Source organism: Salmo salar, chromosome ssa01 (assembly GCF_905237065.1).
Source record: "Salmo salar chromosome ssa01, Ssal_v3.1, whole genome shotgun sequence".
In the NCBI taxonomy this organism is placed as follows: Eukaryota; Metazoa; Chordata; class Actinopteri; order Salmoniformes; family Salmonidae; genus Salmo; species Salmo salar.
This window is the reverse complement of record NC_059442.1, coordinates 131833652-131858323: the sequence shown is the minus strand read 5'-3', so window position 1 is coordinate 131858323 and position 24672 is coordinate 131833652. Positions and strand designations below refer to the sequence as shown.

The 24672-nt window shown below is 42.4% G+C and overlaps 1 protein-coding gene across 3 annotated transcripts in view; it reads left to right on the top strand.

The window, feature by feature from the left end:
* The window catches only part of myo5b (myosin VB), an 82869-nt gene extending 63651 nt beyond the window's left edge, over window positions 1-19218 (top strand). For 2 of the 3 annotated variants that reach the window (XM_014129638.2, XM_014129645.2), the window contains exons 24-39: window positions 1606-1739; window positions 1915-2034; window positions 2151-2285; window positions 2467-2529; window positions 7628-7873; window positions 10043-10137; window positions 11770-11968; window positions 12168-12261; window positions 12401-12550; window positions 12842-12993; window positions 13144-13233; window positions 13486-13636; window positions 13952-14246; window positions 14502-14676; window positions 14835-14915; window positions 15026-19218. In XM_014129638.2, coding sequence (XP_013985113.1) covers window positions 1606-1739; window positions 1915-2034; window positions 2151-2285; window positions 2467-2529; window positions 7628-7873; window positions 10043-10137; window positions 11770-11968; window positions 12168-12261; window positions 12401-12550; window positions 12842-12993; window positions 13144-13233; window positions 13486-13636; window positions 13952-14246; window positions 14502-14676; window positions 14835-14915; window positions 15026-15178 — 2333 coding nt within the window. In that variant the 3' untranslated portion in view covers window positions 15179-19218. Of the gene's footprint in view, window positions 1-1605; window positions 1740-1914; window positions 2035-2150; window positions 2286-2466; window positions 2530-7627; window positions 7874-10042; window positions 10138-11448; window positions 11527-11769; window positions 11969-12167; window positions 12262-12400; window positions 12551-12841; window positions 12994-13143; window positions 13234-13485; window positions 13637-13951; window positions 14247-14501; window positions 14677-14834; window positions 14916-15025 lie in introns of all 3 variants that reach the window. The other variant, XM_045689449.1, reaches the window with a different exon arrangement.
* Window positions 19219-24672: the final 5454 nt, after the last annotated feature.

The following is a 24672-nucleotide window of genomic DNA, read 5'->3' as shown; positions in this document are numbered from 1 at the left end:
ATCATCCTTGAGATGTTTCTGCAACTTGATTGGAGTCCACCTGTTGTAAATTCAATAGATTAGACATGGTTTGGAAAGGCACACACCTGTCTACACAAGGTCCCACAGTTGACAGTGCATGTCAGAGCAAAAACCAAGCCATGAGGTCGAAGAAATTGTCTGTAGAGCTCCGAGACATGTTTGTGTCGAGGTACAGATCTGGGGAACGGTACCAAAACATTTCTGCAGCATTGAAGGTCCCCAAGAACATAGTGGCCCCCATCATTCTTAAATGGAAGACGTTTGGAACCACCAAGACACAAGACACTCTAGAGTTCCTCTGTGGAAATGGGAGAACCTTCCAGAAGGACAAGCATCTCTGCAGCACTCCACCAACCAGGCCTTTGTGGTAGAGTGGCCAGACGGAAGCCACTCCTCCGCTTGGAGTTTGCCAAAATGCACCCAAAGGACTCTCATAGCATGAGAAACAAGATTCTCTGGTCTGACGAAACCAGGATGGAACTCGTTGGCCTGGATGCCAAACGTCACGTCTGGAGGAAACCTGGCACCATCCCTACGGTGAAGCATGGTGGTGGCAGCATCATACTGTGGGGATGTTTTTCAGGGACAGGGAGACTAGGCAGGATCGAGGGGAAGATGAATGGAGCAAAGTATACTGTGGAATATGTACTGTGGTATATGTACCCCAGTTTGGGGTGGAATCTCCTCCTTCTCTTTAAACATTACGTCTCTGTTGCTAGGCAGGAAATAAAGTGACGCGGGCAATAAACTGTTCCTTCTCCTTTAACATGACCTGACCTCAACCCGCTTGCTCACTAATCCACAGCTCTCCACCCTTATCAGAGCCTGCCAACGTAATCGTTTTCCCTTCACTCAGTACATTCCAAGCTTAATTGCCTCCTACAGATAACCATTAACTTCTGGTGTAAACCCTAGACTATGGCACCCCTCATGTCTCAATATTTAAAGTTTAGAAATCTGAACCCATCACAGGTAAAAACTCAATAAAACAAGTCTCAAATATAAGTCTATACATTTCAGCTGTTTCAAAAACATTGCTCTGTAGGAGTGTTAAGCTCAACGAGGTAAACTGCCCTGCTCGGAGGGGGGCAACTGTCAGGCGAGATGTAAAAACCAGATGTAACGCTCCAGGCGTGATAATTTCACAAGTTTACGTGACAGTATTGTCTCTCAAAATTCTATGCCTCTCGAGAACCTCTCAAGAATGTCCCTATGCTATCAGCAATGTGAAAACGGTCCAAGATAGAAAAGTTATTTGGAATCATGACAATACAATAACCATTCCCTCAAATGAACATATGAAATGGTGCTGACACCAAGGTGCTATTCCAAATAACTTAATAAAATAAACATGACATCAAAGACTAGCAATAGATATTGAGTACCTGTAATGGAGAATACTGTATGTAACTTAATGATGGCTTGTTTTCTAGTCACTCAAATAAAGGCTCATCTATAGGACAGTTATTGAGTAATAGTAAAAGTGATTGATGTGGACTGGTCGTGTGTGTGTGTGTGTGTGTGTGTGTGTGTGTGTGTGTGTGTGTGTGTGTGTGTGTGTGTGTGTGTGTGTGTGTGTTTCAGACCAGGAGAGCAGTGCATCCCAGAGTGTGGGTCGGGTCCAGGCAGAGCTGGATGAGGAGAGGCAGCGCTACCAGAACCTGCTCAGGGAGTTCTCCAGACTGGAGCAGAGATATGACAACCTACAGGAGGCCAAGGTGTGTGTGTGTGTGTGTGTGTGTGTGTGTGTGTGTGTGTGTGTGTGTGTGTGTGTGTGTGTGTGTGTGTGTGTGTGTGTGTGTGTGTGTGTGTGTGCATTTGTGCACATTTGCATGTAGGTGTCCTATGCCAAGCCAGATGTCCAATGGTTCCCTGTCTCCTCTTACCCTTCAGTTTCAGCCTGGCCACAGGAGGAACAATTCTAACCAGAGCAGCCTGGAGTCTGACTCCAATTATCCCTCCATTTCTACCTCGGAGGTGGGAGACACTGACGATGCTATCCAACTCGTAGAGGTAAGACCTCCTTAACCAGGATTAACCCGTTTTTATACAGTCTTATACAGTCTAACACAGGCTTACTGTACATAGTTGCTTGGACTAGGTTTTGACCTGACGTTGTTCCCCTGCAGGAGATGGGAGTGGAGAAGGCAGCAATGGACATCGGTGTGTTCATGAAGCTGCAGAAGCGTGTTAGAGAGCTGGAACAGGAGAGGAAGAGACTGCAAGTCAACCTGGAAAAGATGGAGGACCAGTCTAAGCGCAAGGTGGGCCCATGTCTGTCTAGTGTTATGCTCTTGCTTGTTTTTCTATACTTCTAAAATACCTACACAGAAGTTTCTCCCGTTACTCTTTGTCTTGAATACCTTTAAGTTTAAGATCCTCAAGCTGCCTGCCTCTGCCTTATCGACCCAAAGTGGAATATTTACTATTAGCCATCTCTCTTAGGGCATTGAGCCAAAGACGACATCAGAGCAAGAGAATGCGGATCTGGCCTACAACAGTCTCAAGGTACAGATCCATCCACCCCCACACAGATACACCAACTAACATGCATACACACAGACAAACACAGTGTACAGTACTACTCAGCAGTGGGATGTCTCTATTTGTGATGTTCCATTTCTTCTTCACTCTGGCTGTTCTGGTGTCTTTGGTCTTCCTGCCCTCAACTTCTCAAGCATATTCAAAAAATGAAATTGTATATTCACAGGTCGCCACAGAAAGGTAGAGGATCTGATTCATGTTCATTTGGTAGCAACACTTTTTCACTCTAATAATAATTTCAATATCCATGACACACAGTTGAAAACAAAAAAACTAAAATATAGCTGCGAGCAGCAATGAATGGGGTTCACAGGATGAGCGAAAGGACGCAAGGGCAGTTGGATAACAAAGCAAAGGTTCATGAGAGGAATATGTTTAAAGTATTTTTTTTAGCATATCTTCTAATGTAGGTACAGTGCGGCCAAATTTGAATGCAGCAAAAAATGTATCTCAAAACCATTAAAGACTGATGAGTCTAAATACAAAATCAGGAGTGAATCTGGCATATGGTTCATGAGGAGAAGATGATTGCATATGATTTTGAGCATTACTGTTACATATGCAAATAGTTAGATGTTAAAAGTTTCCTTGTTTTTTGAGATATCAATACCAAATTCAATGTGGTTTACCCTAGGGACGTCCATGATAGCGATGACAAGTTTCAAGTTAATAGGCGACTGTGAGGTGGATTTATAGTGGTATAAATGGATACGTAAAATCTGAACTCCGCCATCTTTTGACCAGCTTTTCTCAAACTAAGTTAAGACGCGTACCATGGGTATACTTTCCAAATGTGTTGTCATTTGGTCCTATGGTTCATGAGAAGTATTTTTTGCATATTAGCCTATGTGCTAATATGCTTCTACTGGTATAGTGTGGCCATATTTGAATGCGTCAGTGTTATTTTGTCAAACTCTTCAGGGACTATTGTGATGAGTCCAAAAACCAACATTATTTATTGATTTTAAATTTTGCAGAATGAAATCTCTTGAGATGCACCATTCCATTTTCAAGTGTTCAAATGAAAAAAAATGAACAAACAATACTTAGTAACAAGAATATGGCAACTAATGTCTAATAATAAAACATACAATCAACAGAATAAAAATGTTGTTGTACAACTACTAATAGGTCTACAACTAATAAAAATGACTTCCAACCTCAACTAATTAAACTAAGTACCTATAATATATACAGTGCATTCGGAAACTATTCAGACCCCTTGACTTTTTCCACATTTTATGTCACAGCCTTATTCTAAATTTGATTAAATATTTATTTTCTCATCAATCTACACACAATACCCCATAATGACAAAGCGAAAACGTTTTTTTTTTTTTGAAATGTTTGCAAATGTATTACAGATAAAAGCCACTCCTCAGTAAAAGGCACATGACAGCCCCCTTGAAGTTTGCCAAAAGGCACCTAAAGGACTCTCAGACCATGAGAAACAAGATTTTTTTGGTCTGATGAAACCAAGATTGAACTATTTTTCCTGAATGCCAAGCGTCACGTCTGGAGGAAACCTGGCACCATCCATACGGTGAAGCATGGTGGTGGCAGCATCATGCTGAGGGGATGTTTTTCAGAGGCAGGGACTTTAAGGCTAGTCAGGATCGAGGGAAAGATGAACGGAGTACAGAGAGAGCCTTGATGAAAAAGGTTAACCTTCCAACAAGACAACAACCCTAAGCACACAGTCAAGACAACGCAGTGTGGCTTTGGGACAAGTCTCTCAATGTCCTTGAGTGGCCCAGCCAGAGCCCGGACTTGAACCTGATCTACAATCTCTGGAGAGACCTGAAAATAGCTGTGCAGCGACACTCTCCTCTCAACCTGACCGAGCTTGAGAGGATCTGCAGAGAAGAATGGGAGAAACTCCTCAAATACAGGCGTGTCAAGCTTGTAGCGTCATACCCAAGAAGACCCGAGGCTGTAATCGCTGCCAAAGATGCTTCAACAAAGTACTGCGTAAAGGGTCTGAATACTTATGTAAATGTGATATTTCCGTTTTTTTAATTTTATTTTATAAACCCTGTTTTTGCTTTGTCATTGTGGGGTATTGTGTGAGGATTGAGGGGGGAAAAACTATTTAATACATTTTAGTGGATAGTGGAACCAGCGCGCCTGACACTGACGATCATACCACGCTCAAAGTCGCTTAGTTCAATCAAACAGTAACTGAATGCCTGTCTGCCTGCTTTATATAGCAAGCCACGGCCATGTGACTCCTGTCTGTAGGAGCGATCCATTTTTGTGGATGGGATGGTGTCCCTAATAAACTGGCCACTTAGTGTAGGTCTGTAGTAATTTGGGTATAAGGAGTTTCCAATTTTATGAAGAGGGGTCACTTGTGAAATTTGGAGTGAATCTGACTTTTATTCCATGAAGATTTGTTTTATTATTATTTTAAGCAGCGTTACATAGTCAAAGTGAATTGTTAATAGTTTCCTTATTCTTTAAGATATCAATGCCAAACTTAACATGGTTCATCATGGTAATGTCTTTGACCCTAATCAGTTTCAAGTTGATATGCCATTGTGGGGTGGATTTACAAAGGATTTCAATGGACGCGTAAAATCTGATTTTCCTGATATGTCAATAACTCAGTCTTCTCTTAACCAATCCCTTTTCTCAAACTAAGTTAAGAGATGTACCATGGGCCTACATACCACATTTGGTGTTATTTGGACCTATGATTCATGAGAATAATTTTCCAAAATGTCCAAGATGGAGGAATATCTATTCTGACGGACCTTATGAGTCCTTGAGGAACATTTCTTATGTATGAGGAAAAACACCTACATACAAAGTTTTAAGTCAGTAGGTCAAACGGAGCGGTGGAAAGTGGTCAAAAGTGGAAAAAGGTCAAAGGGGAGACTGCTAATAACAGCGATAGGCCAATTTGTGTGTGCCATTTGGTCACTTTTTTTCAAATTTGGAGCACAATCTATGCTTGATTTATTTGACCATGTAAAATATTTAAAAATAAGAATTAAGACAACAACAATAGGTATTCACAGATTCGCTGTGAACCTCTAAAAAGAGATTTCTGCTCATTGGCCCATCTCTATGGGCTTGCTTCTTGCACCTTGGGTAATAGTATGGGATCAATATTATGCCAAATGTATTCACAAATGTAAATCACCAATCCACAAATGTAAATCGCTATCCACAAACACATTTTGATTTTATAATTGCAGATATGCAGGTAATTTCCCAGGGCCATAAGTAAAATAACTGCCATAAACACAAAAAGTTATCACGCGTAGAAAACGATTTGTAGTCGTAGAAAAAAAAGTTTATCCCACTGATGCTGTTGACCCGGATCACTGGTTGCTGCGGAAAAGGAGGAGGTCAAAGGGGGGTGAGTGTAACTGGTGTGAAATGGCTAGCTAGTTAGCAGTGTGCGCAAATTGCATTTCAATCAGTGACGTCACTCGCTCTGAGACTTGAAGTAGTTGTTTCCCTTGCTCTGCAAGGGCCGTGGCTTTTGTGGAGCGATGGGTAACGGTGCTTCGAGGGTGACTGTTGTCGACGTGTCCAGAGGGTCCCTGGTTCAAGCCCAGGTTGGGACAAGGAGAGGGACGGAAGCAATACTGTTATAAAGTCTGATCCCATATCCTACACCTCCCCGCTACCTTTTGCATGCCTGTCCTGGGGAAACGGTTAGAGGCCTCAGGAATACTTATGTCTCCTTAATGCTCATCGTCTGTGCAACATGAGACAGCGGATGGATTAAATCACTTACAATGTATGACATATCCTTCACATTTAGTGGTGCTATCACACTGGCCAGCTAATTCAACTATTTGGGTGATGAACGGGTGTACACTGCAATAGTGTTGCAAATGTAGAGTCCTCTAGGGCTAGGGTTTTGATTATTTACGTTAACCATGTGTGTAACCATAGTATGTCTAACATATGGTTACCATACTATAATTTCTGCAGCCTTGAAAGGCAGGCAGGCAACAACATGGCCGAACGAGAGGCTGCCAACGATTTTCCAGAAATCGCTTTCTATGGGTATTAACCTTTTTTTCTATGAATACAAATTGCTTTCTACGTGTGAACTTTTTTTTATACGCATGAGAACTTTTTTTTATACGACTACAAATCGCTTTCTACGCGTGAGAACATTTAGTATTTTTCTTGTCGTCAAATCCCTGCCAAAAGCCAGGTGACCGAAGCGCTTTCAAATATGGAGTTGCAGGTTTTCCATGTCTGCCATGTTTGCGCATATCTCTTCTATGTGCAAATCTTTATGGCTGTCATTTTAATTAAGGCCCTTGGAAATGACCTGCATATCTGCAGTTATAAAAAAATTATAATGCAATATATCGATTTACAAATACAAATCAGAAGGTGTTTGTGTTTGGATAGTGAATTGCATTTGTGGATTGGGGATTTACATTTGTGAATACATTCGGCATGATATTGATCCCATATAATAGAACCATAATAGCACAGGCCACAGGGTTTAGATTCGATTGGCAGTAAAAATGTGTGCGTCGTCAACATTTTACAGGTTTGAGCCATGGGTCCTAATGTAGCTGAGTCTACTGCACAAGTGAAATGATAACTGCTATTGGTGCCTTTCTGGACTCATTGCAAAAGAGAGAGAGAGAGAGTTGAGCACTTTCAGTCACTGTACAGTATCTTAGAAGATGAATTATCTTGTCGGTGTATCTATGAATCAACTGCAGTAGTCTTCGTGGCTTTTAGCTACTTGCCATAGCTAAATACTGTAGCTACTTGCCATAGCTAAATACTGTAGCTACTTGCCATAGCTAAATACTGTAGCTACTTGCCATAGCTAAAATGAAAATCAACTACAAATAGTTTCTCTTCAAAGATTTACTTACTAAGGTACTCACAATGTGGCAGCAATCACATCTTATTCTGCTCTATATTACTTTAGTACCTTAATTGGTATCAATCACTGTCATTCTTCCTTACATTGAGCCTTGGCATTTCATTACTTTTATTACCAACGATTACCAAAGTTCAATTTTAGATTGCCAATAAATCTCTTTTGAACTTTGACCTTGTTTTTCCACAGAGACAGGAGTTGGAGTCTGAGAACAAGAAGCTGAAGAATGACCTGAACGAGCTGAGGAAGGCCATCGCTGACCGCGCCTCCAAGAACAGCTCCTCCAATGAGCTTCAGGACGGCTACAACCTGCTGCTGGGCCAGCTCAAGGCAGCCATTGAGGAGCTGGATGTGCGTAAGGAGGAGGTCCTTATCCTCAGGAGTCAGATTGTCACTACAGCCCAGCAGAAAGAGAAGGAGACAACCAATCACATTGTAAGTCACCAAACTGGGAGCTGAAAGTTGACATGGCTTTATTTGTCCAATGGGAAGGGTTTATTGTCCAGTTTATATGGCCCTATTTGTTAATCAAAAGGTTATCTACACATTAAACTGGTACCAGGGACCTTCAAATTAGTCTTGTGAGGCTTGCGTTCTAGGGCAAAACGGAGAACACCACCATGTTCGTGAGTCTCAGCATCTCACACATATCTATAGCTTAAGCAGATGGATTTTGATGGGGAGGTTTTTATGTTAATTAGATTTCCACTGGGGCGCGACCATTGTAGGCCAAGGGTTGAAAGAATGTTCCACAGCTTGTCTCCATGACTCCACAGCAAGTTGTTAGTGGCCCTAGTTATCCAAATTGCCCAGATATATTGCCCAACAATAAAACATAAAAATAAATTAAATAAAAATGTTTTGGTCACATACACATGGTTAGCAGATGTTATTGCGAGTGTAGCGAAATGCTTGTGCTTCTAGTTCCCGACAGTGCAGTAATATCTAATAAGTAATCTAATAATTCCACAACAACTACCTAACACACCCAAATCTAAGCAAAGGGATGGAATAAGAATATATCCATATAAATATATGGATGAGCGATGACCGAGCGGCATAGGCAAGATGCAGTAGATGGTATAAAATACAGTATATACATATGAGCTGAGTAATGCAAGATATGTAAACATTATTCAAGTGGCATTATTTAAAGTGACTAGTGATCCATTTATTAAAGTGGTAAATGGTTTCAAGTCTGTGTCTAGGCAGCAGCCTCTGTGTTAGTGATGGTTTTGTTCAGAAAATGTGGGGTTCCAAATACAATCACACTCGGCCGCCATTTGGGGAACCGTGTTATAGGTTTTGTGACGGTAGTAACGATAGAAGCTCTCTGTGACTGACACAGAACTACATTCTCATGGCTGTTTAATTCCTTACGTTCGGTGGTGGGACAAGCAGAGACCAGGAAATCAACCTCACTCCTCCCTAAAGCTCGTTGTAGTTTTCCAAAAACACGTGATTACCCCCAAATACGTCACTGAGGGTAAAATCTGGAAAATAAAAACACACATCATTTTGATCTACAGAAAGCATTTGGAAGCTGTTTCGGTAACTTGACAAAAAAATGTAGGTAAAAAAAAAATCCTGAACGTTCATTTAAGGATAGCTGATATACTTTTCTTGTTTGTGACTCATGTGGGTTGAAGGTCAACATAATTATTATCATCATTATGCAGCGCAATTGAATTGAGTCAAGTCAGCCAGTGATGGAAAATCACATGATAGTCTTGCACTGTATGTTATGGATTCCAGTGACCTGTATCTTACCCAAACAAAACACTGGAATATTTGATCAAATGTTTCCAGTTGGATTTAGACAGAGGTACAGGCAGACTAGTATGTAACTGGAGAGTGTCATTATGAGACGTATGAGAGAGACTGGCCTCCGTGCCAGACCTCCAACTGGAACTGAGAATGAATGAGTCTGACAGATCAGCCTTTACACTGCAATAATCCAGCGCTGCATTCACCTGTAGTTATGTCCTCCTGAAGAGAGTTCCGAACATGATCCCCACTGCTGTTAAACACCGTGGGCAGCCAGGCATTTGGTTTGAGAGGGAGTGCCTCAGGACGGGAGAGCATGGTGTGCTGGAGGCAGCAGAACAGACAGCTCTCATCCACTCAGGCATTTCCACTTCTACCCCCTCACACCTCTCTTCGCCCCTCACATCTAGGTAATATTTCAGACACTCCTGAGCTGCACTCTCCCAGTCCCACCTGCTAGGTTAGTGGAGGATATGCCTTGCGTGTCATACTCCTTAGAAGGGTGGTGATTAGGACTCCTCCGAGCTGATGGCCTGTCGCTCTGATTCTTCCCAACTGTTGAAGCTGATTGGTTCAGATGCAGATATTAGAGAGGCGCTGGCCTGTAATATGAAAGTGTGTTGAGGGCAGCTGTACTACAATATGGCCTATGACTCAGGTTTATGAGTGCGTGTTAAACACTGACTGGGTTTGACCTAAAGAGGGAAAGAGACAAGTCGGATGAATGTCATTACCTTATAAAGCAGTGGCAGATGTACCCACCAACTCTCTCCCACGGTTTTTACTACCTCTTCAATGGCAACATAAATTGACCTTCATGTCCCCTTCTCTCCATAGGAAACCAATAACTTGCCTGAATGGACCAACAGCAAGAAGCCTATAGACAAGGAGGAGGCTCTGAGGTCCTATCATGGACTCTGTGAGTCTAAGAAGTAAGTGTCTTTCTTTACCTTATATTGGAAGTACGGTAATGGAATACACACTAGCCTGTGGTGAATATGGCCATTTTTTTGTTGTCATACCCACTGGCGCACAGAATGTTTTTTTTTAATGTAAATATCACATTTATACTTCTGGATTGACAGGGTGAAATGAGGAAAGTGTCTGGTGGTTCAGTTTTCATTTCATGTGACTACATCAAACTGTTGCCAGTGCTACTATTGTTTTGTCCAACTAGAAATTGCCTAGAGACCTTCACTACTGTGCTTCTATGTCCGGCGCTTAGTCCAACAGTGTAGCTACAGTATGCTCAAGGTGACAGACCAACCCCCCCCCAGGGAAAGCACTCGAGGCGAAGCAGTTTAAGCACCGTCTTCACCCAATCCTTATATGTCCATATAACCAGTGACGAAAACCCCAAAAACAGAACTAATGCTGCTCGGATCTCCCGCATCACATTCAGTCCAGGAAGTTTCTCTCAGTCTACGCGCAGAATCTGCCCACAGGAGATTACTCTCAGGGTAACATCGGATCATCTTTCTAATCTAAACTGTCCCAATCACTTTGACGGTATCATGACATATTCATGGAAAACTGTCCTGCTTTTGATTCCACCCTATTGAAATTGACACAGTAATATCCTTCCTGAGCCATCTACCTTCATGGCCCTCTGTCATCATCATTAACAGAACCCTCAGACAGTCAGTGAGTGATGGGAGTTAGATGGCACTCAGATTGCCAGGGAGGAAAGACATTTGTGTTGCTCATAATGAGCCACTTGAAGCACACGGGTTCATCTCGATCCAAAGCAATCTTCCATTGACCCGCGATCTATTCCTGTTATATCTTTCATTCTGTGTCCCGGCCCGGTTTGAGAGACCTCGCCTAAATGCCAGGGGGATTTGAACACCTCTGTTGTGTCTGCAGAGCAGAACCTTTTAACCTGGAGGTATTTGTTACACATCCTCGTTATGGCAGAATGCAGGTAGATGGCAGTAATGAGAGGCAGATGCTGATATCACGACACTCTCTCGCCGTGATCGGGTTTTAAAACGGTGATGGTAGTGTCTGTCTTGTCTGTTGTGTGAGAGCTTTTTCCTATGTCAGCTATAGGATTTTAACTGGAGAATCTCTGGTTCTGCTCTACCTCTCTGTGGCGCTAACTCCTATTGCTCTGTTCTGTTTTCTCCTGTCCATTTTTTTGTTTCACTTCCTCCTGTCACTCCTTTCTTCTTGCCATCCCTCTCTTTTCCTCTATCTCTCCGTCTCGCTATCTCTGTCTCTCCTGGCTTTGCCGCCGGCAGCAAAGCTTCAGACTGGGGTTATTTGAATGAAGATGGCGAGCTGGGCCTGGCATACCAGGGTCTAAAGCAAGTGGCCAGGTTATCTTCTGCTTTCCTTCTCTACTTACTGCCTTCCTGTTTTATCCTCTCCCCTGTTCCTATGCCTCTGCTAAAGAGGCACAAACTGTGGGGTTTAAGATGTGAGTTAATGAGCTATGAAACCATACTTAATACAGTAAGTCTCCACACTATGGTACCAGAATGCTACAAGTTAGGCGTTTGGGAAGGTTCAGTCAGCTTTAGGCTTATTGTAACCATCCCCTCTCTCCTCCTTTCCCCCAGGCTGCTGGAGGCCCAGCTCCAGTCTCAGGCCAGGAAGCACAATGATGAGCTGGAGGCGTTCCACACCCAGATTGAGCTGCTGAAGGACGACATTGAGAAGAAGCAGGAGATGCTGAACCACACCATGTCTCTGTCCCCTGAGGCCCAGGTGGAGTACAGTGTCCAGCAGGAGATCACCCGCCTCACCAACGACAACCTGGTGAGAACACTGCAACCAGGGTGCTGACCTAGGACTCTCAACCATACTATTATGATCCAAAAGGCAAAACTGATCCTATATCAGCAGTCCTACTGAGACACTCTGTGAATACAGGCCCAGGAGCACCTATTGGAATGGAACAGCCCAGAGCTCTGAAAGTTAGTGTTGTTGACCATCTTGAATGTTTTTGTTACTATAGGACTTAAAAGAGCTTGTAGAGAAACTGGAGAAGAACGAGAGGAAGCTGAAGAAGCAGCTGAGGATCTACATGAAGAAAGTACAGGAGCTGGAAGGTGAGAGACCTGGAGCTCCTAATGAATTCTGTAGCCTATTCATTTATTGGTCTCACTAAGCTGTAATGAAGGCCAAAGGGACATACTGTATGATGGTTGTTGAAGTATCAGTGACCACTTTGTCCTCTGCTCTGTCCAGTGTCTGTGACTGCAGCAGCATCCCAGTCCACCACGGCCAAACCAGAGATGACCCGTCAGGTGACTGTCCAGCGCAGAGAGAAGGACTTTGAGGGCATGCTGGAGTACTACAAAGAGGACGAGGCCCTGCTGGTCAAAACGCTCATCACCGGTACGACGTGGCGGCAGAAAGTCAGCTCATCACACAATATGACAGCATCCCAAGTGCAAACACCTGTCAAGTCCAGAGCATATCACTATATTCTCAAATCCACACGATGACTACAATGATTACTGAAATTAGCGGATGAACTTGTTCCAGGACACATCACTCTCTGTTTTTTTCGAAATGGAATGTTACTGTAATGTCATTGGAATAACTTATTGTAATGCGGTGTTCATGTAATGTTATTGTGATAACAATGTTATTGTAATAACTAAGATGTGCTCTTTGGCGTTCCAGACATGAAGCCCCACGCTGTATCAGCAACAGTGCCCTGCCTACCTGCCTACATCCTCTTCATGTGCATCCGCCATGCGGACTACATCAACGATGACCAGAAGGTCCACTCTCTGCTCACCTCCACCATCAACGCCATTAAGAAGGTCCTCAAGGTACAGACACAGAGTTGTATTCCCACACCACTCACATACTTTAATGCGGTGCGTAATCTTTGGAAGTAAATTGCGAGGAAAGCTGGGTCAGAGTACAGTACAGCGACTCTGGTATTTGAACGTTCTTTTCATTTTGCAATGCCTCTGCAGAAAAACAATGATGACTTTGAGATGACCTCCTTCTGGCTGGCCAACACGAGTCGTCTGCTGCACTGTCTCAAGCAGTACAGTGGAGATGAGGTGAGGCTTACGTTGATCGATCAGAGATCATTCTGCTTATTATAAACTGGGACGAGATGCTAGAAAGGATGCTCAGTACTTTGGCTGGTTGAAATAAGAGGTAGATTGTATAAATGTCAGTCTGACTACTCCTTGATTCCTCTCCATGCACGATGCATTTTAAAGATGCACAGGCGGAAATACACTTGCTTTAACCTACTCTACAAATTGTAGCTCTCCACAACTCTCATTCCTGTCTTGCTGTGTTCCCAGGCGTTTATGACTCAGAACACGGCCAAGCAGAATGAGCACTGTCTGAAGAACTTTGACCTGGCAGAGTACCGCCAGGTGCTGAGTGACCTCTCCATCCAGATCTACCAGCAGCTCGTCAAGGTGGCAGAGCACGTCATGCAGCCCATGATCGGTGAGGCGCTGGGGTAGCCCGGTGGCAAGAACTGTATGGTCCAGAAGTTGGAGACAATGGACTTGGGAATTGACCAACCGTTTCTTCATTCTGGGTTGATTGTACCGCTGTTTTGACATTGTAAAATCCCTTATTATACTGATCTATATTTTCCACAGCTGAATGTTATAGTTCAGTACTTAGGTTTCCTAAAAGAAGAATAGTGAACCAATTAAACCTATAGATATATGTATGTATGAATGAATGATGAATGAATGAATGAATGAATGAATGAATGAACATTGCATTAACTATCTCCTCCCTTCAACTGGGCAGTGTCGGCCATGTTGGAGAGTGAGTCTATCCCCAGCCTTGCGGGAGTGAAGCCCATGGGTTACAGGAACCGCTCCTCCAGCATGGACAAGGACGAGGAGGGCCCAGGGAGCTACACCTTGGAGGCCCTGATCAGACAGCTGGGCCAGTTCCACGGGGTGATGGGCGAGCATGGCCTGGACCCAGAGATTGCAGGCCAGGTGGTCCGGCAGCTGTTCTACAGCATCAACGCTGTCACCCTCAACAACCTGCTGCTCAGGAAAGACGTCTGCTCCTGGAGCACTGGCATGCAGCTCCGGTATGTTTGTTTATTTATTTATATATATATATATATATATATATATAACACAGAACCATGCTGGGGATATTATATGTTACTAGGGACTGACCAGGAAAGGGTCCTTAATGCTACATACAGTATAGCTGAGAGGAGCACTCAGTACTGTTAGAGAGAGAAAAGAACTGTAGCTCATTACAGTCGCATAAGGGTTTGATTTAAGACCCGTCACTAAAGAGGTGGGTCTATACTAAGTGTCTCACTGGGATTGGTCAGGTACAACATCAGTCAGATGGAGGAGTGGCTTCGGGGGAAGAACCTCCACCAGAGCGGGGCGGTGGTTAACATGGAGCCCGTCATCCAGGCCGCCCAGCTGCTTCAGGTCAAGAAGAAGACGTCCCAGGACGCCGAGGCCATCTGCTCACTGTGTACCGCTCTCACCATGCAACAGGTACACTCATCCACCTGTTACAGAAACCTGCTACGAGCCTGTTGCACATCAACAATCCTTGAGCATCGGAACGCCCCTCACAACACCGTCTCAAAGATCACAGGAAGAGTGACGTGTCTTGTCTTCATATATTAACCGGTGTCCTATTTGTCATACAGATTGTGAAAATCCTCAACCTCTACACTCCGCTCAACGAGTTTGAGGAAAGAGTCACTGTGTCCTTCATCAGAAACATCCAGGTAACAACTCTCCGTCCGTTAAAATGAGTGATTGCCTGAAACCACTTCCAGTCAAATATAATCAATTTTCCATGCCATTTATTCATGTTTATTTTGTATCTTGTCCTCAGAATCGTCTGCAGGAGAGGAACGATGTCCCAATGCTCCTGATGGACACCAAGCACACCTTCCCTGTCCTGTTCCCCTATACCCCCTCAGCCCTCAGCCTGGAGACCCTTCACATCCCTGCCAACCTCAGCCTCCACTTCCTCACTCGAGTCTGAGGCTTCAGCGAGGCCTACGACAGGCCTGGTTCTTAGCAAGGAGAAGCAGAGCCCAACGGCGCTCCCTCTGACCTGGGAAACTTTCAGTTGTTCTGCTAAACAGCAGAGGGTGACAAGTCTACAGGACTCAATGGAAGGCAAAGAACCTTCCAGCTGACCAACAATGGATACTGTCAAGCCTCTGTCTGTGTAAATCCAGCAGAATGTGTCAAGTCATTCTTTATAGCTGTCCACAACTGCTTCCTCTATTTGGCATCTTCTGCAGGGGGCTATTGAGATCTATTGAGATGCTGTGCTTCATCAGTTCTGTCCCATACAGTCACATTTCTTTTCATTCACTCTAAGGAGTCTCTATGGTAAGCCGACTGTAAATTCATTCCTCTTAAAGATGAATTGAATCTGTGTAAATGTGTGCTCTCACTTCCATTGACTAGGTGTATTGATTCCCAGTTAGCCACTCCGCCAAGCATTCAAAGTGTCCAGTTTTATTTATTGTACAGTAGGCAGTGGTCTACCGTGTCAGTCTGTCTGGCTTCCTCATGATGTGTTAATTGTAGCCTCACTCCTCTCTACACCCTGTCAATGGACAGCAGATCAGACTTGGGAGCAGCCCTGCATTGCAGTGGCTCTGTTTGTGACTCACACTCTACACGCAGCACTGTGGCTCTGCTGCTCTCGATCATTCCTCTGCCTTGAGGAATCCTCAATCTTCAGAGCCCTTTTCTCACTAAGGCTCGAGTTTGATCTTATATAAGAGCCGTATCTCTTCTGTGTTCAGATCAGAGCACACCGTCACACCATCTCCTTACTACACGCTATGGTCCAGGAAGTCTGAAGCGCTCAACAAATCTCTCAACAGAGATTTGTTGTTGTTTTTACTCTGAATTCAAATGAATTGAACCCATATCATCTCCGAATCAAGAGAAGTGAAGGCAAGCTTTGTGGAAGTAAGCGGTTAGTAAGTGGGGTAGATCCATGTGTTTGTGAAGACTAGGGTTGAGTAGAGATGAGCGAGAGAGAGCACTTGAAAATGGGACTGGAGAGTCTCCTGTGCAGAATAAGGTAATAGCCATTCCTGCAGGACAGTCTTAGCCTGGTTTCAAATCTGTTTGTGCGGTCTTGCCAACTCCTGCATGGCATGACAATGACTTGGCAAGAGTGCACAAACAGATCTGGGGCCATGCTAGGTCTGCTGCAGGACAGAGGGATTAACCCTTTACACTTGTGGGAATTGGCATATGGATAGGGCTAAATTGAAATGTTTCTCACAGAAGACATATGGAAAGCATATGCATAAGCATGGTAGCCATTGAAAGGGAACAGTTTGGATATTATGGGGAAATTATTAGACCGAAGTTGAGGACACAACAGTTCACCTGGATGTGCATTTTACATTTACTGTACATTTTGCCGCATTTCTTGATTAACAAAATCTGAAAATACTCTGGATACATTCAGTAACAACATAATATTCCCTGGGAAATATGGGGTAGGTGCAACATAATACAAAAAAAATGACAAGGGTTTGAGTGAGAGGACTAACTGCTTTCTCCAAGTGGACACACACTTTAAGTCATTTCAATGCACTTGTATGACTCAGAGAAGAGTCTTCAACTATACGGTGTTTTTTTTTAGCTCTCCTAGCTGTAGTCGTTTTGTTTGGAACACAACTCTGCATCCCCGCCATCACACAATTACTGTTGTTTTCCCAATCCAAAGTCCCGGTCTGGGTCAGGTCTGGGTCAGGTGGGCATCATATAAACGCCTGTTCTATTGCCAACATGTCTAGCTAAGTTAGAAAATACAATATTACAGTGTTAAGCTTTCACAAGGCAGTTCAGAGAAACAGATTTTGGTGCGTCTAGAAAGGAGTCGTGAGTGCATTCAGGTGCGTGTTCCAGAGCAAATTTTCTTTACATTAGACAAACGGGCTCATTCCGTTCAGAACAACCCAGAGTATGACGCCATGTTATCTTGTAACTGTATATCAAACATGGTGATCATCAACGCTGACACTGTATATGACATGAGTTTTAGGATATGGAAATGTGACGTGTTTGGCTTGCTTGTTTGACATCAAAGCGGTATTTATTATAATTCTCAACATCTCATATTTTAAAATACATTGAGTCCTCTTAAATGACAGCATTTCCCTCACTCAGACAACAAAACATTTTGCTAAAGTTTCCCAATTAGCAGGAGGGATGGGGGTAACTTCTTGTTGCACGCGGTGCTCAAGTTCAGAACGGCTGTCAGTCAAAATCCTACAGCGCTGTGAAGCGCAGAGCCAGAGCTCAGATGTAATGTATAGCGTGCTACTGTACATCCACTGCATTCCAATTTAGGTGCTTATCAGTGCCCAAATCTGCCATTTACAACCCCGTACTACTGGAACGAGTGTAAAGGGTTAAAGGTTAAGTGGAAGTGAGAGATTGTTCATTAGTAAGTGAAAAGGGAGAAAATTTAGAAGTGACATTGGATGGAAACGGGAAGAGCCACACAGCTATCAAAGACTACTGATGAGAGAGGAAGAATGAAACCAGACTTCCAATAATGACCACATTTTGAGGCCAAGTAATCGAAAGCGGTACTTGTCTGATTTGTTGCCATTTCCTTGGACTGCTGCCACAGTTGTGAAGCAGAGTGCACGTGGAAGGTCAAAGTAACTTTATTGTGATACTTGGAGAGCACTGTATCTCAAGTTAAGACTGCGAGCGTATCAGCTCCATGAAACTGAAGTAATAAATAACAGATCATGTCTGCAACTCCACTGTTTCCGCACCGGCTATTCCTATTGGATAGAAAACACATACTGTTGTCGGGCCTCTGAAGTTTTAAGCTCGTCTTCAAATCACGTTCAGAGATATCAGAGCAGCTTTTACTAGAACAAAGCCTGTATGGGGGAAGGTTTCTAGCCACTAACATGTACAGGACCATCTTTGACTCACCTTGTTCTTGTATTTTGTTTGGAATATGTTAATGTATTGTTTTTTTTATTACTGTTGAGAGTTTATGGTAAAGGGAGCAGGGTTTTTCTAACACTACTACTCACTCAATCTGAGTGTCATTCCTATTTCCGTTGTATGTTTTGTAGTGTGGTTATATAACTTGGTCTTCTGTCGATTTTGTGCCATTATAGCAGAGAGATTCAGATGCAGGTTCCTATAACATCCTTTCTGCTGCTCTCTACTGTCACTTATAAAGAACTTGATATTGCTTATGTTAAGACTGGAAGTTCAGCATTTTTCACTGCATTCCTCTTTATGTCATAACTTGCGATCGTATCCATTATATCATGAGGCTATACACAGAATAAAATATTTCACAGGGGCCACATCCCCAAAGGGGCCTTCAGGCTATGGGCCCTGTGTGCCATAATAACAGTTAGAAAACACAAACAATGCATACATTTATCAATGTCATAAGTTTCATCGATATAAAAAGAGAGTCACACACTCTATATATAAACTCCCAGTAATTTATTGGGTAAAATCATTGATGAAATTGAACAGGAATCAAGGCTCTGGTGTGTGATTAGAGTATGGATGCCAGCGTTCATACATTGATTGATGTGTTGTCCTTAATTGAAGCTCTTTCTAAAGCAGTGGTCTTACTTGTCCTAAAGTTGAATCTTGATGTGGACTTTATGGAAGTGTGTTTGATTGTATGCAGACTAGTACATGTTGCACAATATGAATTTGGTGACATGGACACATTTATTCTGCCAACATCTCATTGAATGATCAAGGATTGTGAATGATGTATTTAAATGAATATATTTTAGATGACGCATTGAAAGCCCACAAATTATCTGGTTTTGTGGATGAGTGAATGATAAGCAAATGCATATGACAATGTTTTGTATGGTCAGGGTGATGTACGGTTTTCCATCTTATATCTGTATAATTAGGAAACTTATTTAGTCATTGGGGGGGTGGTGGGGGGATTAAAATAGTGTATTGACTCAGTTTGAACAAAATGTAACCTCACAATCTTTCTTTGAAAAAATGTTGTAAAAATGAAATAAAATGTTCAATATATATTTTGTGTTGTGGTTTACTACTGTTACGTCGCCCAGCAAGAAAACCAAATAATGTTGCTCAAACAGAAGGGGGGAACTAACAAAGTCACTGACAACTACCAAAAGGAAACGTGGGGTTTTAGGAGGGGTTCTGAAAGACACTCGTGGGGGTGTCCACGGAAAGTTAACTAGCAACAACAACTGGAACCAAAAAGACACCCACTAAATCTGCCCAAGAACAGGCAAACTAAATTAAAACCCCCACCAGGACGTAAAACTAAAAAGTGGAGCCAAACAAAATCAGACAAAGGAATGTTTTTCTAGAAATCAAATTTGGAGAGCCAACTAAAGGTGTTGACCCTCCACATCTCTCAAGACAACCGGAGCACAGGGCCAGCCGCTCTTAAATATCAGCTGTGCCAGCACCGGTGAAACACCTAATGAGGTGACAAATCAGCACTGGTGTACGCATACTGACTAACGAGGTGACGTCAATCCGGTTATAGCTATATGTGGTAAAGTCTAACCTCAAAACATAAATGGAAAAACCCAAGCCTGTACATTATCAAAAAAAACCATTTCAGATGTGATTACAGAATTGCATACGTTATCTGCTATGTGGGATTACCCTGGGGAATGTTTTAAACTACTCCAAAGGCTCCTGTATTGGTATTAGTTAAGAGTAGCTGACGTTACTCTTTTGTAATAACACAACTACAGCCCTGCAACCACTTGGTGTCTGTGGGTATTGGTGGAATGGCAGTCTCCCCTTCTTCCTCTCACACAGACACCTTCATTTCACACAAACACCGATACACGGACAGAGCCGATGTGTGGAAGGCTTTGTGAAAATGTCTTGCATGGTAGCAGACCGGTTGTGTCTGTAGCTAAGCAGCTGTCACTGAATGGATGTCTAGCTCAGTGTCCGTGGTTACCTTCAGTCTCTCAGGTGGTTAGTAACTCTGCTCTCAGAACAGGCTGATCAGCGAGGAAATGATAGTTAGTGTTACATGGCTGTTTGGTATGTTTTGTTTTTAAATATATTTTTAAGTATTTGGTATGTTTATTGGATCGAGAACGATAGAGGTTAACCCTTCTACAATTTCCGTGGCCCTGTGGAAATGTAATTAACATTACACAAAAATCCCCATCAAAATCTGTCTGTTTAATTAAAGGCAGGTTAAGGGAATGCTGACAGTGGGTCTGATTGAAACCCATGCTGGCAGCGGTACATCGTACCAGAACACACCAGGCCACGTTATGTTTAGTTTGGCAGTAAGGCTGACGTCGACAGGTTGACCTCCATTGACATAACCGCCAAAAACATATATATTGTCTGCCAGTCTTATTACAAATCACAGCTTTCTGGGTTAAAGCAGGTTTTGGTAGGTTTACATCAATGAAAATGTGTCTCACACAAACGTGTGATCAAATGGGCCTCTATGGTTCATCTTTGACTCCAAGGATGACCCCGTATCTCGATACCTGCACCAAAAACACTAAGCTATCTGATTAGAACAGACTTGAGACATTCTGAGATGACAACATCCACTCTACATTCGTGAATGTTGAACACAATTACAGAGTGACATAAGGAGGTGGATTTCTTGACCAATTCGTCAAAAGATATGCAGGTGAAAGCCACTCAGTTGAGTTGTATAGGCAAAAACACAATAGGTTACCTCTGCAACCAAGTCTACCATTGTTACAGAATATTGCAAAACAGTTTGTTGATGTTGAGTGCAACCTTGGTTAGAGAAACAAGCAAAAGGAAGCAGGAAGCTCACCGAGTTGCTGTGCAGCGGAGAGATTCATGTGGCTGCCACAGACATCGGTTCAAAGAGTTGCTTATTTTGGTGTGGCTTCACTGGAAATGAGCCAAACAATAGTAGTATGAGCTCACAGTGTGCCTTCATAGCGGAGGTGGAGGATATATCTGAAGGATGAGGTCAGAGGTAGCTTAAGCAGCACTTTACCGAATCTGTTTACATGCTTGATGGGGATGTTTTAATTGTTTTTGGTTAAAGATGCACTCTCAAACTTTTGTATCATTTTAGCCAGTAGTTTTGAAAGTGCTGCTCATGAGTCAATAGTGGTCCCCGTTTTTTGTGTAGTACGTCATCCATTTTGTATGATATGTTACGTCGGGCCCCAAAATATATACTGTATATATTTATGTTCTTTTTGCTATTCATATGATGTTACAAATTTGTTGTGCTTAAGATCCTGGAGTGCATCTTTAAAGGTCGACTGCACTTCCTGATTTGGCCTTGTTTTAGATTTGGTTAATTAAGAAACGCTAGCGGCCATTACTGAATTCAACGTGAGTTGGTTTCGGTGTGTGGTTTGATGTGGGTGTATCCTCTGTGTGTTTGCAGATGGGAAACTTAGCCAAATCATTTAGCCAATTAGCTTCAGCCAGCTGGAGTGCGACTGTGGCAAAATTGGTTTGACTGTGGATATACTATATCTGAGGATAGTTTGGGACCGTCAATAAAATTACACAATGTAAATGAGACAATATTTTAATGTTGCATATCTATTAGTTGTCTCAATAAATGCTTTAAATATTTGTAAATGAATTTCTACAATTTAGTTGGTTTGAGGTTTTTAAGTCATTGAAATTTGGAGCTATTGACCTTTTAAAATATTGTTCCTTGAACATCCTTTACTGATGGTCCCTAACTTGCCCCATAGGATTGTCGAATGTACAACCAAATTGACCATGGGCATTACAATTGAGTCCAATACTGCTGCGCTTCAAATGTATGATTCCTTGGGTTCTGCCAGCTGTGGGCATTTGAGCAGGATTCAAATAAACCCAACCCACGGAAAACTGTTACTGTCATTCTATAACATACCATTTTATCCTATCATCTCTCAAATCTCAGTTTTGGACGAGGTTGACTTTATGACAGAAATTTTCCTATTTACACATTGTAGTCAATTTTTACACAAGAATAAATGTTTCATATTGATACCACATAGGTCATTTTCAAAAGGAAAAGTAGCTTTTTAGGGACAGTTGCTCTTTAATTATGTGATTTTGGTTTTTTTTTTGCTGTTGCTTTTCAATACATTACTACAGACTCTTTTCACCAGCACACAGGGACCATGTATCGTCCTTTACCCACAAGCAATAAATAGTCTCTACACTCAGTCAAAGGATAAGGATTTAGACAGCACTGAGAGACTACAAAACAGACGAGAGAACAGATTCCCAGGCCTGTGTGGAGCGCTATAAAACCATGTGGTACAAAACCACAGCAGATGATGTTTGTGAAATGAGTGTAGATATAAGGCCGCCAGCTTGTGGTTTCATCGGGGGAGGCGGGGCAGGCTGGTTGGTTCCTCAGAACTCCGTAGAATCAGATGTGCACCAACCAGGCTTTACGACGCATTGTAGAGAATGGTGTGCTGCTAGGCAAGTGTTAACTAACCTTTGACCCTTCTCATAACCATCTCCCCTTCCCTAACGCAGGTATCAGTGTAACACAGGCAATCACGGGCTTTGATAAACAGCTATGTGTTTGTGGTTGTTGAGTCAATTAGACCATGCCTATTTCAATCTTATCTTTCAAAAACAGTTATTTCTGAATATTTAGGCAAGTTATCTGGCCAACTCCTTGATCCTGCTTTGTAATCAGTAATCTCTTGTAAGATGTGGCCCCTCAATGTAAACAGTGCAAAAGCCAGTGAGTGTAGAGAGGAATAGGATTCTTCCCCTTCCCCTACATGTTTTTTGAATTTTTCTTCTACATCAAACCCAGCATCGGAACCACAGCTGCCACCCACAGACGTAATCGAGAGCTCACACCAACATCTACCTTCCACCCACGGGCACCCGCAGGTACCAAAAACACACACAGATCCATCACCTTCCCTCCAATCCTCCTTCACAATATGAAAGATCTAGGTTATGTTATTCTCTCTAATGTTAAATCCTGATAAACACATTAGGTATTTTATTTATTTATTAGGGATCCCCATTAGCTGCTGCTAAGGGGTCCAAACACATTAAAGTGCTTACATCACACACAAACAAAAGATAAAACAGTACATCATATAACATTATTACACCACTACATATCTACAATACAACATGTATAATACCATCATACAACAATAATACAATGTACGTGTGTGTAGAGTGCGTGTGTATGCGTATGCGTGTGTCCAGTGGTGTAAAGTACTTAAGTAAAAATACTTTGAAGTGCTACTTAATAAGTAGTTTTTTGGGGGTATCTGTACTATATCTGTACTGTACTATTTATATTTTTAACTACTTTTACTTCACTACATTACTACAAGAAAATAAAAAACAATGATTATACAAATCTAGTTGTTAGGATTAGCCCGTCAATAGCAGAAGAATATAACCTGACTATTGGATGAGTATCCATACAAGAATACTACAATGTACACTACCGTTCAAAAGTTTGGGTCACTTAGTGAAGAGGCAATTTCGGGATGCTGGCCTTTTAGGCAGAGTTGCAAAGACAAATCCATATTTCATACTGGCCAATAAAAATAAAATATTAAGAGGGGCAAAAGAACACAGACACTGGACAGAGGAACTCTGCCTAGAAGGCCAGCATCCCGGAGTCGCCTCTTCACTGTTGACGTTGAGACCGGTGTTTTGCAGGTACTATTTAATGAAGCTGCCAGTTGAAGACTGTTTCTCAAACTAGACACTCTAATGTACTTGTCCTCTTGCTCAGTTGTGCACCGGGGCCTCCTACTCGTTCTATTCTGGTTAGAGCCAGTTTGTGCTGTTCTGTGAAGTGAGTAGTACACAATGTTGTACGAGATCTTCAGTTTCTTGGCAATTTCTCACATGGAATAGCCTTCATTTCTCAGAACAAGAATAGACTGACGAGTTTCAGAAGAAAGGTATTTTTTTCTGGCCATTTTGAGTCTGTCATCGATCCCACAAATGTTGATGCTCCAGATACTCAACTTGTCTAAAGAAGGCCAGTTTTATTGCTTCTTTAATCAGAACAACAGTTTTCAGCTGTGCTAACATAATTGCAAAAGGGTTTTCTAATGATCAATTAGCCTTTTAAAATGATAAACTTGGATTAGCTAACACAACATGCCATTGGAACACAGGAGTGATGGTTGCTGATAATGGGCCTCTGTACACCTATGTAGATATTCCATTAAAAAACAGCCATTTCCAGCTAAAATAGACATTTACAACATTAACAATGTCTACACTGTATTTCTGATCAATTTGCTGTTATTTTAATTGACAAAAATTTGCTTTTCTTTAAAAAACAAGGACATTTCTAAGTGACCCCAAACTTTTGAATGGTAGTGTATGTGTGTGTAGAGTGTGTGTGCTAGAGTGTGTGTGCTAGCGTGTGTGTGCGTATGCGTGGGTCCAGTGGTGTAAAGTACTTTGAAGTGCTACTTAAGTAGTTTTTTGGGGTATCTGTACTCTACTATTTATATTTTGTACTTTTTAAAT